Raw genomic sequence first — 16,196 nt, forward strand, 5'->3', positions numbered from 1 at the left:
ACAAATATTATAAAGCATCCAAAATTGAAATAATAAACAACATACATAAACTTCTATATATTTTATTATATAAATCTATATTTCTAACAATAAATCTAATTCTTTATTTTATATACTATTTAATTTTACTTTTATATTTAATTTCACTTTTAAATGTAATATAAAACACGATATAAAAATATTTATAATTCCTCTCATATATAAATTATAATAATAAATATTAGGATATTGGTAGGATATGTCGGAACGCGAAATGGAAGTGGCGTCTACAAAAGATCTCACTAGATTCAAATCAAATTAAATATTAAATGAATGAATATAAGCAACGATATAATAGAAGTATCGTAAATTCTATATTGATTTTTAAATGAAGTTGTTAATTTTTGTAAGTCATATAAATAAGGTAAAATAACAAGATAGCATATGTAAAAGTAATAAAATAATAAAGCAATATAAAAGATTCAAAACAAAGATATTATTAGATTATATTTATAATTTATAGTATTTTTTTATGCTTTATATGTTTATATTTAAAGTGAGTCTTACAACTTCTAAATTTATGTTCAGATTTTTAAATTTTAATTGATTAGATTGAGATTTTATTGAACAGATATATATCTGTTTGTTTGTATCTTATGTGAACAAAGAATTAAATGTATCTACAAATGAAATTAACAATGCTAAAAAAAATTGACAATTAAAAATATTTTTGCTCTAAATTATTCATGTATTCTAACTTTGGTTATTCCGACAATTATTATATAAGTATCTCTAATTGGCTATCCATCAGCTAATCAGCTGGCGGACAGGCAATGCCAATATCCTATATTTATTTATATTTTCCAAAAGAATATATAAGCTCTCTTTTTTCTAAATATATAATCGCGATTTAAAAGCAATAAATTATTCCTTTCTCATTCTTGTGTTTTCCTGCCTCTGCTCTTCCTTCGTACGGCATTGCTCTTCACTGGAACATTCAAAAAGCCAAGATTGGCTTGACTCAACACCTGTTTGAGATAATCGATATTGCCAAGCTGGCTTACATCGATCGTTTTTATTCCAAAATTACCATCTTGTATGCCACATGCGTCGCATGCATATGGAACGGGGGTAACGGATGAGAACATGACTTTCATCTTATTGCTGTCCATTTCATCACCGGGACAGTATGGTACAAAGATAACAGGAATGAATCCGATCTGACCAATGACAGGAATGGGAGTCGTGCTGGCTGATATATTTGTATTATTATTTGACTCGATTAAATAACAAGGACATGCTTGCGGATCTGGCCCTATAGGTAACGAAAAGGGCTTGACATTGATGGAGCTGGGTGGCTGAACCCCAATAGCGTCGAGGCCGGGATTCGCCTGGAATGACTGTTCAAAACGTGTATTTACCTGTCCTCCCGCATTGAAGAGTCCATCCGACTGAAAAGATAGATTAGGAATTGATTTGTTATCCACGTCGGTAGAATTATTGTACTGTTCATTTACACTGTCTTGTAGCCCAGATTTACTCGATCGACCTTTAGAAGGTAGCTGTTGCAAGTTATCAGGCGAATAGAATACTGACTTCTGATATTGATCTTGATCATGCACAGAAAATTGATTGAAATCATTCTTTGATGGCTTCTTTATTTTTCTCAACCCAAATTGAGTAGTATTATCATAAGGTCGTGAAATCAGCTTGAGTGAATCTATATTTTGATAATCTTCACTGTTGTATTGCAATGATGACGATGTCGGGCCAGTTTGCAAAAGTGAATTGATCTCATCTGCATTGTGAATGATTCCTTCTTTTTCATAAATTGATGGTATAGGTTCGGTTTCATATTGTGATTTATACTCTTCATGACCTTTATATAATGGTGAATTAACGTTTGTCGAATGAGATAACTTTGTCAATTCATTATCTTTTACAGTATTGCCTGTATATGAAGAATCAATCTTGTTTTTGGAATAATATTTCGTAGCAGGATTATAATTGTCAGTATCAAATGAATAAATTTTAGGATATCGATTTCTGTTTGGTCTCGTGTACGAAGGTCTACTTGTTGGTTTTATTCTAGGCATATACCCTGGATCACCAGGCCAGGGTCCATCAGGACCCGGTGAACCAGTTGGCCATGGACCATCAGGTCCATTAGGTCCATCTCCTCCCTCACCACCTACACCACCGATACCACCTATACCGCCAATTGAGCCATCAGGGCCTTGTGGACCATTTGAACCTTCCGGATACTCTGGATAACCGGGATAAGAAGGATAACCTGGATAAACTGCAAGAAAGTAACATAATACAAATAATTCATTCGTCACCAAAGCAACTGCAAATATTATGCAGTTGCAAAGAACTTATATAAAACATATTCGCACATATACTAAAATTTTATATGTATATATATATATATATATATATATATATATATATATATATGTGCGTGTGCGTGTGTGCGTGTGTGTGTGTGTGTGTGTGCGTGCGTGTGCGTGTGTGCGCGCGCGCGTGTATATATATGTATATATATGTACATATGTATATGTATATGCATATGTATATATATATATATATATATAAAATCCTAATTTAAAACAACAATAAACATAATATTAATAACATACCAGGTCCGACAGGTTTTGAAGGAACAACTGGATTATCCACTGTGCTCGAAGTTTCAGGATATGATGGAGTACTTGGTTTTTCTGGTCTTCCTGATATATCTGGTTTGCCCGAAGTTTCTGGATATCCGGGGTATGACGATGTACACGGTCTTCCCGGTGTACCTGGGATACCGGGTGTACCGGGTATTCCAGGCCTGCCAGGATGTCCTGATGTGCTCGGAATTTCAGGAGTACCAGGTGTTCCTGGATGTCCCGGATAAGCTGGTATTCCTGATGTCTCTGGCGTTCCTGGAGTACCGGGTGTTCCTGGTGTTCCAGGTGTGCCTGGATGCCCCGGATAAGCCGGCGTTCCTGGTTTTCCTGGTGTGCCTGGGGTACCAGGTGTTCCTGACGTTCCAGGTGTGCCTGGGTATCCTGGTCGTGGTGGCAATCCTGGTGTGCCCGGGGTTCCAGGAATGCCAGGTGTGCCTGGATGCCCCGGATAAGTTGGCGTTCCTGGTTTTCCTGGTGTGCCTGGGGTACCAGGTGTTCCTGGCGTTCCAGGTGTGCCTGGGTATCCTGGTCGTGGTGGCAATCCCGGTGTGCCCGGGGTTCCAGGAATGCCAGGTGTGCCTGGATGCCCCGGATAAGCCGGCGTTCCTGGTTTTCCTGGTGTGCCTGGAGTACCAGGTGTTCCTGGCGTTCCAGGTGTGCCTGGGTATCCTGGTCGTGGTGGCAATCCCGGTGTGCCCGGGGTTCCAGGAATGCCAGGTGTGCCTGGATGCCCCGGATAAGCCGGCGTTCCTGGTTTTCCTGGTGTGCCTGGGATGCCAGGTGTTCCTGGCGTTTCAGGTGTGCCTGGGTATCCTGGTCGTGGTGGCAATCCTGGTGTGCCCGGGGTTCCAGGAATGCCAGGTGTGCCTGGATGCCCCGGATAAGCCGGCGTTCCTGGTTTTCCTGGTGTGCCTGGGATGCCAGGTGTTCCTGGCGTTTCAGGTGTGCCTGGGTATCCTGGTCGTGGTGGCAATCCTGGTGTGCCCGGGGTTCCAGGAATGCCAGGTGTGCCTGGATGCCCCGGATAAGCCGGCGTTCCTGGTTTTCCTGGTGTGCCTGGGGTACCAGGTGTTCCTGGCGTTCCAGGTGTGCCTGGGTATCCTGGTCGTGGTGGCAATCCCGGTGTGCCCGGGGTTCCAGGAATGCCAGGTGTGCCTGGATGCCCCGGATAAGCCGGCGTTCCTGGTTTTCCTGGTGTGCCTGGGGTACCAGGTGTTCCTGGCGTTCCAGGTGTGCCTGGGTATCCTGGTCGTGGTGGCAATCCCGGTGTGCCCGGGGTTCCAGGAATGCCAGGTGTGCCTGGATACCCCGGATAAGCCGGCGTTCCTGGTGTGCCTGGGGTACCAGGTGTTCCTGGCGTTCCAGGTGTGCCTGGGTATCCTGGTCGTGATGGCAATCCCGGTGTGCCCGGGCTCCCAGGAATGCCAGGTGTGCCGGGATATTCTGGTCGTGATGGTAATCCTGATGTGCCGGGAATTCCAGGAGTGCCAGGAGTTCCTGGATACCCCGGATAAGACGGCGTTCCTGGTATTCCTGGCCTTCCTGGAATACCGGATGTCCCTGGTGCTCCAGGCGTACCAGGATATCCTGGTTGCGATGGCAATCCTGATGTGCCCGGGATTCCAGGAATGCCAGGTGTGCCTGGATGGCCCGGATAAGCCGGCGTTCCTGGTTTTCCTGGTGTGCCTGGGGTACCAGGTGTTCCTGGCGTTCCAGGTGTGCCTGGGTATCCTGGTTGCGGTGGCAATCCCGGTGTGCCCGGAGTTCCAGGAATGCCAGGTGTGCCTGGATACCCCGGATAAGACGGTGTTCCTGGCGTTCCAGGTATGCCTGGTGTTCCTGGCGCTCCTGGTGTGCCTGGGTATCCTGGTCGTGGTGGCAATCCCGGTGTGCCCGGAGTTTCAGGAATGCCAGGTGTGCCTGGATGCCCCGGATAAGCCGGCGTTCCTGGTTTTCCTGGTGTGCCTGGGGTACCAGGTGTTCCTGGCGTTCCAGGTATGCCTGGATATCCTGGTCGTGGTGGTAATCCCGGTGTGCCCGGGATTCCAGGAATGCTAGGTGTGCTTGGATGCCCCGGATAAGCCGGCGTTCCTGGTTTTCCTGGTGTGCCTGGGGTACCAGGTGTTCCTGGCGTTCCAGGTGTGCCTGGGTATCCTGGTCGTGGTGGCAATCCCGGTGTGCCCGGGGTTCCAGGAATGCCAGGTGTGCCTGGATGCCCCGGATAAGCCGGCGTTCCTGGTTTTCCTGGTGTGCCTGGAGTACCAGGTGTTCCTGGCGTTCCAGGTGTGCCTGGGTATCCTGGTCGTGGTGGCAATCCCGGTGTGCCCGGAGTTCCAGGAATGCCAGGTGTGCCTGGATACCCCGGATAAGACGGTGTTCCTGGCGTTCCAGGTATGCCTGGTGTTCCTGGCGCTCCTGGTGTGCCTGGGTATCCTGGTCGTGGTGGCAATCCCGGTGTGCCCGGAGTTTCAGGAATGCCAGGTGTGCCTGGATGCCCCGGATAAGCCGGCGTTCCTGGTTTTCCTGGTGTGCCTGGGGTACCAGGTGTTCCTGGCGTTCCAGGTATGCCTGGATATCCTGGTCGTGGTGGTAATCCCGGTGTGCCCGGGATTCCAGGAATGCTAGGTGTGCCTGGATGCCCCGGATAAGCCGGCGTTCCTGGTTTTCCTGGTGTGCCTGGGGTACCAGGTGTTCCTGGCGTTCCAGGTGTGCCTGGGTATTCTGGTCGTGGTGGCAATCCCGGTGTGCCCGGGGTTCCAGGAATGCCAGGTGTGCCTGGATGCCCCGGATAAGCCGGCGTTCCTGGTTTTCCTGGTGTGCCTGGAGTACCAGGTGTTCCTGGCGTTCCAGGTGTGCCTGGATATCCTGGTCGTGGTGGCAATCCCGGTGTGTCTGGGGTTCCAGGAATACCAGGTGTGCTTGGATATCCTGGTCGTAGTGGCAATCCTGGTGTGGCCGGGGTTTCAGGAATGCCAGATGAACCTGGATGTTCCGGATAAGCCGGCGTTCCTGATGTCCCTGGCGTTCCTGGTGTCCCGGGTGTTCCTGGCGTCCCAGGTGTGCCTGGTTGCGGTGGCAATCCCGGTGTGCCCGGAGTTCCAGGAATGCCAGGTGTGCCTGGATACCCCGGATAAGACGGTGTTCCTGGCCTTCCTGAAGTACCGGATGTCCCTGGTGTTCCAGGCGTACCAGGATATCCTGGTTGCGGTGGTAAACCCGGTATGCCCGGAGTTCCTGGAGTACCAGATGTTCCTGGTTGTCCTGGATAAGCCGGTGTTCCTGGCTTACCTGGTGTACCTGGTGTTCCTGGCGTTCCAGGAATGCCAGGTGTTCCTGGATGTCCCGGATAAGCCGGCGTTCCTGGTTTTCCTGGTGTGCCTGGGGTACCAGGTGTTCCTGGCGTTCCAGGTGTGCCTGGGTATCCTGGTCGTAGTGGTAATCCCGGTGTGCCCGGGGTTCCAGGAATGCCAGGTGTGCCTGGATGTCCCGGATAAGCCGGTGTTCCTGATGTCCCTGGCGTTCCTGGAGTACCGGGTGTTCCTGGTATTCCAGGTGTGCCCGGATATCCTGGTCGTAATGGCAATCCCGGTGCGCCCGGGGTTCCAGGAATGCCAGGTGTGCCTGGATACCCCGGATAAGACGATGTTCCTGGCTTTCCTGGGATACCGGGTGTCCCTGGCGTTCCAGGTGTACTGGGATATTCTGGTCGTGAGGGTAATCCAGATGAGCCGGGAATTCCAGGAGTGCCAGGAGTTTCTGGATATCCCGGATAAGACGGTGATCCTGGCCTTCCTGGAATACCGGATATCCCTGGTGTTTCAGGAATACCAGGATATCCTGGTTGCGGTGATAAACTCGGTATGCCCGAAATTCCTGGAGTACCAGATGTTCCTGGTTGTCCTGGATAAGCCGACGTTCCTGGCTTACCTGGTGTGCCTGGGGTACCGTGTGTTCCTGGCGTTCCAGGCGTATTCGGATATCCTGATTAGAAAGAGAAAATCTATATCATAATTCTGATTTATTATATTTATTATACCGCTTGTTCTAATATTTTAGCGTTGTGGTATGTTTTGTGTAGTATTTATTTTTAATATAATAATATATAATTGTTTTATATAAATTATTCAATAATTTATTAGTATTTAATTGAAATTTATATATTTAATAAAAATAAATATAGAAATATTATTAAAAAGTTTATCTCTTTAAAAAGCTTTATATACATTTTTTTAAAAATCGAGATAAACATTTTATTTATTTTTATATTTCTATGTTTATTCTATAATTTATCTATTTCTATTATTAAATACATATGCTCTCTCTAATGAATTATTACTATCTATAATACAAAAAGAATAGATTTTATATATGGAGTTTACATATGCCACAGCACTTCTAATCTCTTGCAATATATAATTTTTAAACATTATTAATTATAAAACACAATATTTATTTAGAAAAAATATATTAATTATACCAGGCTTATAAGGAGGTTCAGTCGGTCGTGCATCTATCGTTGATCCGCTTCCGATAGGTGCTGCTTAGTAAAACAAACATTTTTATTTTAGAATAAAAATCACAATGTACATTATATATATATATATATATATATATATATATATATATATATATTAATTTATATTTATATAAAAAGTAAAAATATTTTATAATATTTTTATATAATATTTCATAATATGGTATATGATGTATTAAGTATTTTATATATACTTTCATTTTTTTACGTACTTCCTGCACCTGGTTTTACATGAGGTGGAATATTCGTGTTTTCGTATTGTGTGCATACTGCGGGAAAATACAATTCTCGCCACGGCGTAATCACTCCGTGATGTTCATGATGATCATGACTGGCCTCGGTTTGATGATGTTCGTGTTGGTGAATGAATAATTCCACTTCCTTTCCGGGCCGAACAACGCGATAACCCCATCCATCACTGATGTAAAACGTTGATTTCAGTTGACCGAACGGATCAATGTAACCATAACATCCGTAGGTGATACCATCTGGTCCACGCACTTCATGATGGAATTGACCATTTGGACCGACGTCATAACCATATTTGTATGCTTCTGTGTAAAATATGATACAATATCAATTATATAATTGAAATTTACATTATAATTCAAAGTTTCTTTACCACAAGAAGAAAAGAAATACATAGATTGTATGGTCTATTTTAGATAGAATTTTATATCTAAATTTTATATAAATTATAGACTCTTATTCTCTCTCTCTCTTAATTCTTGTATTAAATTGTAATATAATAAGTTTTTTTATTATTCTTATTTTTTTTTTTTTTTACTTACGCGAGTCAATATTTTGACTTAAATATTGAACCTTTTGTTCATCGCTAATATTCAGAACCACATCGTTATCCCGTTTACTACTTCTTGGTTCCTGAGTGAGTTGCGACACGGATGTAGCAATCAACTGAAAAAATTATTGATTTTTATTTATAAATGTCGAGATAGAGATAATTCAAGTCCGCAACAAAGTCACGTGAATATTTTATCTGCGATCCAATTTTTATTTTTACTTTCACTAGTCATATTTAATTCCCTAAAAATGGAAATGTTATAAAGAATTCTATTAATAAATTAACAGCATATAAAATATAATGTATCCAATAAGCTAAAAAATTAAAAATTGACAACAATATAGAGTTGAATAAAAAATGAAGAAGATAATGTTGGATTCATAATGAATTTGCATCATCTCATCGTATCGTTAATATTGACTTTAATTATGAATAAAATCTAACATTTAAGTTTATTATGAATCTATTATATATGACATATATAAAAATTCAAAAATATTTTATTTTATATAAATATATTTTTTTCAAATGTTTGATAGTGAAATTATAATAATTTATTTCTGCAAACTCGCATAAATGTATGTACTATAAGACATTATGCTACCTTTATGGAAATATCTTGTGCTAATAAGAAATGGTTGTGTCAGTCGCAATAATTTTGCTTCGTCAAGGCTCGTGACATTTCCAACGCAAAGCGTCATAATGTAATTATCAGGTGGTGTTTAAAAACAGTTGCCCTTTAATATCAGTCGCCAGGAATAAATATTTGATACGATCTATAAGTACAATCGTGAAATATCATCGATGTTTCCCATTCCTACGATCGGAGCGATTTGTAACTACTGAGTTTAAGCACTAGATGTATCGCACGATTATAAAAATACAAAAATCTCTTCTTAAGCGCGGTTATATTTCTGTCAATCAATTATTTTTAATAGCGAACATATATTTAGAAAATATATAGAGTATTCGCCATGACTTTTGAATTGTTTCTGATAGGCAAAAGGATTTATTTTTTTCGAGAACAAAATGTCAAAAATTAAAAAAATGTTTTTCTACGAAAAATTAAAATCATTTAATGTTTTTTTTTTTTTTAATAGGATCATATATTTTTTCTTATAATGCATAAAAAGGCGTAAATTAATGTATCATCCCGAGAAAATTAAGAAAATTTAATTAATGGCTATACAGATCAGTTCTCGCGAGATAAACATAACGTATAAGAGTTGAAATGAGGTCAGGATACACCTTTAAAACAGAAGATTGCTCAATATGCGGAACTCATCTTCTTTATCTTCGAATATATTGCCATCTCTTCGATGAGGTAATATATTTCCACTTTCTCGAATGGTGAACAAATTATGTACCTTTCGCTGCCGTTTCCGATCTCAATTAATTATCCATTCTGCATAAGCGAAAGTCGAAGATGATCAATAACTAACAGTAGAAATGCTTTTTTAAATTTTCAATTTGCATGAGCCGAAGACACACTCTCTTAAACACTTGTTTTTAGTAAATTAATTACTTCCGTAAGATAATTCAATGATGCTGGAAATAATAAAAAAAAAGGATTAAAATATTTAAAAACAACTATTTCATAAACAAATCGTTATTTCATATACGCCATTTCTCAGAGGCACATATTATTTGATAAACCTCGATAACATAATCTTATGCGAATCGAATTACGCGAATGTAAGATGATTTGTATTTTCTATATTTTATCGGTGAGTCAGTTCCGGAGATAAAATTATCGAATTCCAGCCTTTTCGTTCTCTCGCCGCTCTATTACCGCTCTGAGCCTCGTGGCGATAATAAAACGAAGAATACCTCTGCTCTCGTAACAGGATTGTTGGATGCTGTTACGAAAGTTAGCAATACTCTCTTGGAAGATTACTTGTGTCTTCACCATCTCCCTAAATGGACATGGCGAATGAAATGGTCTTTTTCGCACTTACAGGTCGAGAGAATGTCAAGGTAGGGATACGTTATTGGAGTTTCTTCGTCATGACATATCTGAACGCGTTTGGCGGATGTGTTTAATCGAACACTTGATCTGCGAGAAAGAAAGACTACTGAAGCATAATTAATTTTAATTTAAGTCTCAATCTTATGAAGATGAATTATTATGTCTGTATCTTAAGCACGTGTATTTTAAAATCAGTCATGAAAGAGCCAAACTTAAATTTCTTATGTTTATTTTACTTGCTGAGTATTTTAATTAATTATAATATATACGTTTAATAATTTTGTTTGATTGTGATTATAAGTTTATCTGGTAAAATAAAAAAAGGATACTTTGTATCAAAACAATTGACTAGGATTTAATCTCCTTTTCTTTATATAACTCTAACAATTTTTTTAATTTAGCATGTTTACATTTCATATCAGCTACATAGAAAATCTCAATTATTCTCACCTCACGTCCAAAGCTTTTGATTCTACGCAATACTTAACAATTGCTGGTATAAATCGTTCTATTCAATTTCGTAATCGATTCATGTTCGACGAAAATTTCTCGTATAAATAACGAGAGAGCGTTCGTTCGTGCTGTCAAAAGTAGCACGTGTCCTGGTCGGTCGCGTTAAGTTAGGTCTGGCCCCAAGATCCGCGGCTCGATGTCGCGCGATTGATGATCTCAACGTTCCACCCACGAGAAGGGAAAGTCGCGATTCCGAGAAGGCTGCGCGAGCGGGATTCCTCTTCGTCGTCTTTTTCTTCCCCGAGAGTTGACAGACTATATAACGAAAAGGTTAATATATGCTACTCCCGGCCGAACCCTTCCCCCATGCGCACTTGCCGCGTCAAATGTTGCCGTGAGGATTAATCCCTACGGTATTCATATTGCGATATTTTAGTGGACAATAGAGAGAGAGAAAGAGCAAGATCGTTTCAGTCAAGGCAATCATAATGTTTAAGTATTACAAGCCATTTGTTCTCTGATGCAATCTTATTTTCATTTTGATTTATTTTGACTTGAGACAAAATGTTATTCTATATTTTATTTTATTAAAGATTAAAATGTATATATGTATATATTTTTTTCTCTCTCTTTTTACTCCCAAAAATTCAATTAATAATTTATAAATTTAACAAGTGAGTATAGTACCTAGTATTAATAATTTAAAACTAAGACAAAAAAATATGTTAATTAGAAATAAATTGAAATATATCGACTTGATTTATTATTTTCGTAATTTTGATTTTTTTCTACGTGCTCAAAAACATAATGTATCTGTTCTATCTAGATACTGGTTCTATTTAAGGATTGAAACTATCTATTTAAGTTGAAATGACTTGTAGATTTGGGACAGAACGGCACACGCATTAATAAAAACAATAATTAAAATAAAATTATTTTCCCACGTATTTACCCAGCATTGGAAATTAAACTGTGAAAATTACTACGATTTATTAATTATAGCTTCAACCCTCGACTTAAGCAAACATTGTAGAGTCATCGATTATATAGTAAGATATGTTAATTTATGCAAAGCCAGTGAGTCAAATCATCGGTATGGGCAGATAATAGAAGAAATGCTCCAGAGACCTAGTGAACCACCTATTAGTCAACTTTAAATTAATTAAGGATGTTACAAATGAAAAGCAAATTAATAGATCTAGCAAATTTTGCAATAATTACTAATAATTAGTTAATCGATTATCGCAAATATATTATATACAGAATAAAAGAAGTATAAGAATCATCATTATGTAATCCATATAAATTTTCAATGTATAGGTAATTATTAATTTGTTTAATTATTTAATTAAATTATATTTTATATACATATACATTTTTCATTATATTTAATTTATTTCATTATTTCAGTCATTTTTTACTATCACATGTTATTTTTATTTTATCTATACATTTTATTATCTAAAATTGCTAAAAAAAACGTTAGTATCAATATGATGTATGTATATATATATATATATATATATATATATATATATATATATATATATATAATAGCATTGGAAAAATATAACTGCGTGCTCTTATATCAGTCGAGAATTTACCTTACCCGATCTCGACTTTCAGCTTTGACTACGCAAAGAATGCCGTGTGATCTTTAATATCATGCTAGAAATTGCTAATCAACCTTCGTCTTCAAAGAATTGATCATTTAAATTGCTTTCACTATAATCAGACTTAATTAACATTTGTATTAGTAATTGTATGAATTATAAAAAAATCCTAATGTGAGAGATGAGGGGGGGGGGGGTTAATATTTTTGATCGCAAACATAAAATTGCATTTATTTTTCGCGAATCTAACATTATCAAGAATCGATCAGAGTAAACAAAAGGTGCGTGTTCGAGACTTTGGTATGAGTTAAAGGTAAACGGGACGACATTTGACGTAGCCGGATCTCTTTTAATTGCTCGTGGCGAATTTGCCCGTCAAATGGCCAAAGCTGTATCACCTTATGAATCGCGTACATAGGGGTCGGATCGATGCATCATCTTTCAGTGAAAGTCACCTGTAAACGGTTGCGTAAGGGATCAGCGATTTTAGCCTGGGGCGTAGCCTCCGGTATACAATTGTTTGCACGGTCGACGGCATTGATCTAAATGATATTATTCATCGTTAAAGTTCAATCATTTAAAAAATATTTTGATCAATTAATCGCACATGGGGAAAACGAGACTAACACTATCTACCCTATTTATTATTTCAAGTTAATTACAGATAAAGTTATTGCATGGCGTGCAAGCTTGTTAAAGTTCCAAATGACTAAAAATATATAATGGCAATAAACGGGTAAAATATAGTTAATGGAATTTATATATTATTTTTAATTCTGTTTTTGAGAATAAAATGTTGTTGAAAAATTCGCTAATTTTCTACGCTTTATAAATAATAAATTATTCGAGATATTTCGTGTAATTTTGTCTGTAACTCCATTTAAAATTAAATTGAATTAATTATTAATATTTCAATATTTGAATAATTTCTCAATATTCCAGTAATAGGTGCACAAAGAAAGAGGTAATTATAAATGTCGAAATTTTATTAATAAAATGTAAGAATGCCTTTAAATACCCTCCAGGGTGTCCTTCAGCTTTTTTGTCGCGCTATTTCATTACACCATGCTAACCGCAACCGACTTTCATATCGGTAATTGAGAATTTTATTGATAATAAATCTTTCCCTCTGTCTCTCTGTCTCACTTTTTCTCTATACACATATAATTAAATATTCCGTAGCTCCGCTAAATGATTTTTAATCTTACTTAAAGTATAAAAAATATCTTTCGTTTTTCAAAAAAATATTTTGATTTATACGGAATGGATCCAAACGTTCCGGCCAGACTTTGAGATTTTGAAATTTAATTCTGAACAAAAAGTTTTCATGAATCGAAATGCTTCTTTAAAAAGTAAAAATGTGTAAAATAATCGTGATTTCGGAGGTTTTTAAGCACTAATTTTTTAAAGAAAAATTTTTCGACCCATGTTTATAGGAAACTTTTTGTTCAGAATTAAATTTCCTATAAAATGTCAAAGTCTGGTTGATATACTTCGTCCCACCCTGTATAAGATATTTTTCATAAATATTCATATAATAAATTGAAAATTGAAAATTATTAAATGCAATAAATTGAAAATTGAAAATTATGAAAAGTAATGTAATTGCACTCTTTGTTTCTTGCCATTTCGCAACTAGAATATATTTATTTGTACAAAGAGTACATTTAAAATGAGCAAGCCTGATGTTTCAAACATTCCAATGTCAGTCAATCAAACTACAGAAAAGCGTATAAGGTGATACGAGAAGATCTATTAAAGTATGCAGAATCACACGTCTTTTATTTTAAACGCTTCCAAATAACGTGCCGGCACGCCAAGGACGAAACTTCGCATGAGATGTGAATGACGCATTTTTAACGACAAACGTCTACACGTGACTCATTTTGCCCGACATCTCATCCAACATCTGATCGCCACTCGGACCCGATACCTATTTTGGCAAAAACTAAACTTCCCATGGATCTGAAACTTCAGTTAACTGACGATTATCGTTAAAAAAATTATTAAAAACTTCATTTACTAAGCCATTTTTTTCGATCTCAATTTCAGTTCGTTTTTCTTTATATTTTCTCAATAATTAAGCGTTATATTAAAATTCTAAATAAAATCCACTTTAGTTAAATGAAAGATTTCTATTTTTTCTGTTTCATATTTACGCTGATTGATTTATAAAAAATTATTCAATATCTTGGTCGCTTATATCTTTTAAAAAACGCACTTTACAAGGTACATAAAACAGATAGATCTTATTGGATGCGTCCTAAATATGAAGAGCTCATACTCTAGTTTAATTTGGAACACATAAAATACTCGATTCGAACTACAGGGTAGAATCGTACTTGCGAAACGTCCGAGCTATTCCATCGAAAGTGGTTCTGGCAATGATTGACGACTACCGGTCACATACTATAGTCATCTCGTATCTATAGAAACTATCTTTCGATACAGTCCGTTTTGCTATTTTTAAATCTGAAGATGTACGGCGTTTACAATTTCTATATTCATATTGAAATAGTGCTAAAAAAGGAGGATATTTTTAAGTATACAAATTAAGTTTAAAATATGCAAAAAATTTTTATATTGCTAATTGAGTCAAATTTATAATTACGGTTTATTTAAATCAATCAATTTGCATAATGTAAATTAGCAATGTAATATTTATATAATAGAGTAATGTTGATATATAGGCTAATATATATATATATATATATATATATATATATATATAATAATAATAATAATAATAATAATAATAATAATAATAATAATAATAATAATAATAATGATAATAGTGTATTGTGATAATTAGGCGAGTTTGATAGAGAAATTAACTTGATAGAGAAATCGCAGGTCAAAGTTTAGGACATTGCATTATGCGTCGCGCACAATATCAACATCGCGGCATTGAGAGAGTTATGAATGAAATATAGTGCAATAGCATTCTCTCTCCCTTGACTGAGTGCCAAGATCAATGAAAGTCTCGTGGATAATGAGTCACGACAAAGCGCGGACATTATCGGCTTGTAATCAGCGTCACTTTCTATTACGTACCATTACACTGCATAAATATTACATAATAGATAGTAATAGTAATGACCGTGCCAGAGAGAAATACTACGCACAGTAAATTGTAAAAACTCAACGTTGAATTTAAAAATTCAACTTGAGATTTTATTAATGTTTAATATTAATTTTTTAACGCTTATTAAGAAAAAAAAATAAATTAAAATAAATTAAAAAAAATAAATTAAAAATAAATTATTATTTCTACTAAATTTACAAAAATTTAAATATAAAATTAATTCTCTCTCTCTTTAAGCAATAATGTAACATGTGCGTAAGTATATTTTTTTGAAAAGTAGGTAAATTAATTATGTTAAATTTACACTTAATTTTATTTAACATAAAACAAATAAATTTCTAATTTAATTTTTATTTATTTCCAGAAATTCTTTTGAGCTAAAATAATTTATGATAATTCTATTCTTTATTTTTATGATTTATCTTTGCTTCATTATTTTGTCCGTTAGATCAGATTAAACGCGTATTTTTTATAACATTACTTTAATTCGTCACTGATTTTATTAAGCAAAATGTATTTTCTTAGTAATAATTAAGATTTCTCGCATCTCGAGAAAGAAATTAGTTCGAGAGCGATTGTGGCTTTTATTGCAAACTCATTGATTTTCTAAAGGCCGAGAAAAGCGCGCGGAATGATATCAAGAAAGTTAAACGTACCAGGGTGAAAAGAGCAGCGGTAGCACGCCGCAGCATCTTAATGAGAATCTTCTCTCAATAGGGCATAGTATGTGACCGATCACCTTTGCAGGACGACGACAACGAGGATGATTCCTGAAGATAATCGCACGCAGCGCGCCGTTCGAACTGAAAGACTGAACAGGTCGCCGGCAGAAAAAGACTTTTATATAGGGTGGGGATCGCCGACCCCCCGACGGGTTCTATATCCACATACTCGCATCTTCTCTTTTCCCTATTCTTCTCATTTTGACTCTCCTCTCTTCCTCTTTCATATAGAATATAATTTTTCCATTTCAAGTCATTAGTAATGATAAAATTAATTTGGCACATTATCTAATCGTTAATTTTCCTCGTTTCTTAATTCGTCTCGGAGATTGCAAGCATTTTGAATTGCTTCACTTTATAAAGG

At 37.3% G+C, this 16,196-nt stretch overlaps 1 protein-coding gene across 1 annotated transcript; it reads right to left on the reverse strand.

Annotated features, from left to right (window-relative positions):
• Positions 1-48: 48 nt before the first annotated feature.
• On the reverse strand, positions 49-15,908 carry LOC126856500 (collagen alpha-5(IV) chain-like). Its single transcript, XM_050605045.1, has 10 exons — positions 15,767-15,908; positions 7,980-8,103; positions 7,401-7,742; positions 7,132-7,194; positions 4,287-6,635; positions 3,810-4,034; positions 3,639-3,728; positions 3,495-3,584; positions 2,622-3,440; positions 49-2,281 (listed from the first exon to the last, which is right to left on the reverse strand). Exons 1-10 carry the CDS (start codon positions 15,800-15,802, stop codon positions 915-917), a joined length of 5,505 nt encoding a protein of 1,834 aa, XP_050461002.1. The 5' UTR covers positions 15,803-15,908; the 3' UTR covers positions 49-914.
• Positions 15,909-16,196: the final 288 nt, after the last annotated feature.

Source organism: Cataglyphis hispanica, chromosome 19 (genome assembly GCF_021464435.1).
Source record: "Cataglyphis hispanica isolate Lineage 1 chromosome 19, ULB_Chis1_1.0, whole genome shotgun sequence".
NCBI lineage: Eukaryota > Metazoa > Arthropoda > Insecta > Hymenoptera > Formicidae > Cataglyphis > Cataglyphis hispanica.

What these genes read in the sequence shown, in the direction of transcription:
- LOC126856500 (XM_050605045.1), bottom strand. Translation starts at nt 15,802, where the DNA reads ATGCTGCGGCGTGCTACCGCTGCTCTTTTCACCCTG. An exon ending in AAGTCAAAATATTGACTCGC is followed by an intron (nt 7,743 to 7,979) that starts GTAAGTAAAAAA and finishes TATTTTACACAG; the next exon opens with AAGCATACAAATATGGTTAT. An exon ending in TGAACCTCCTTATAAGCCTG is followed by an intron (nt 6,636 to 7,131) that starts GTATAATTAATA and finishes CTTTCTAATCAG; the next exon opens with GATATCCGAATACGCCTGGA.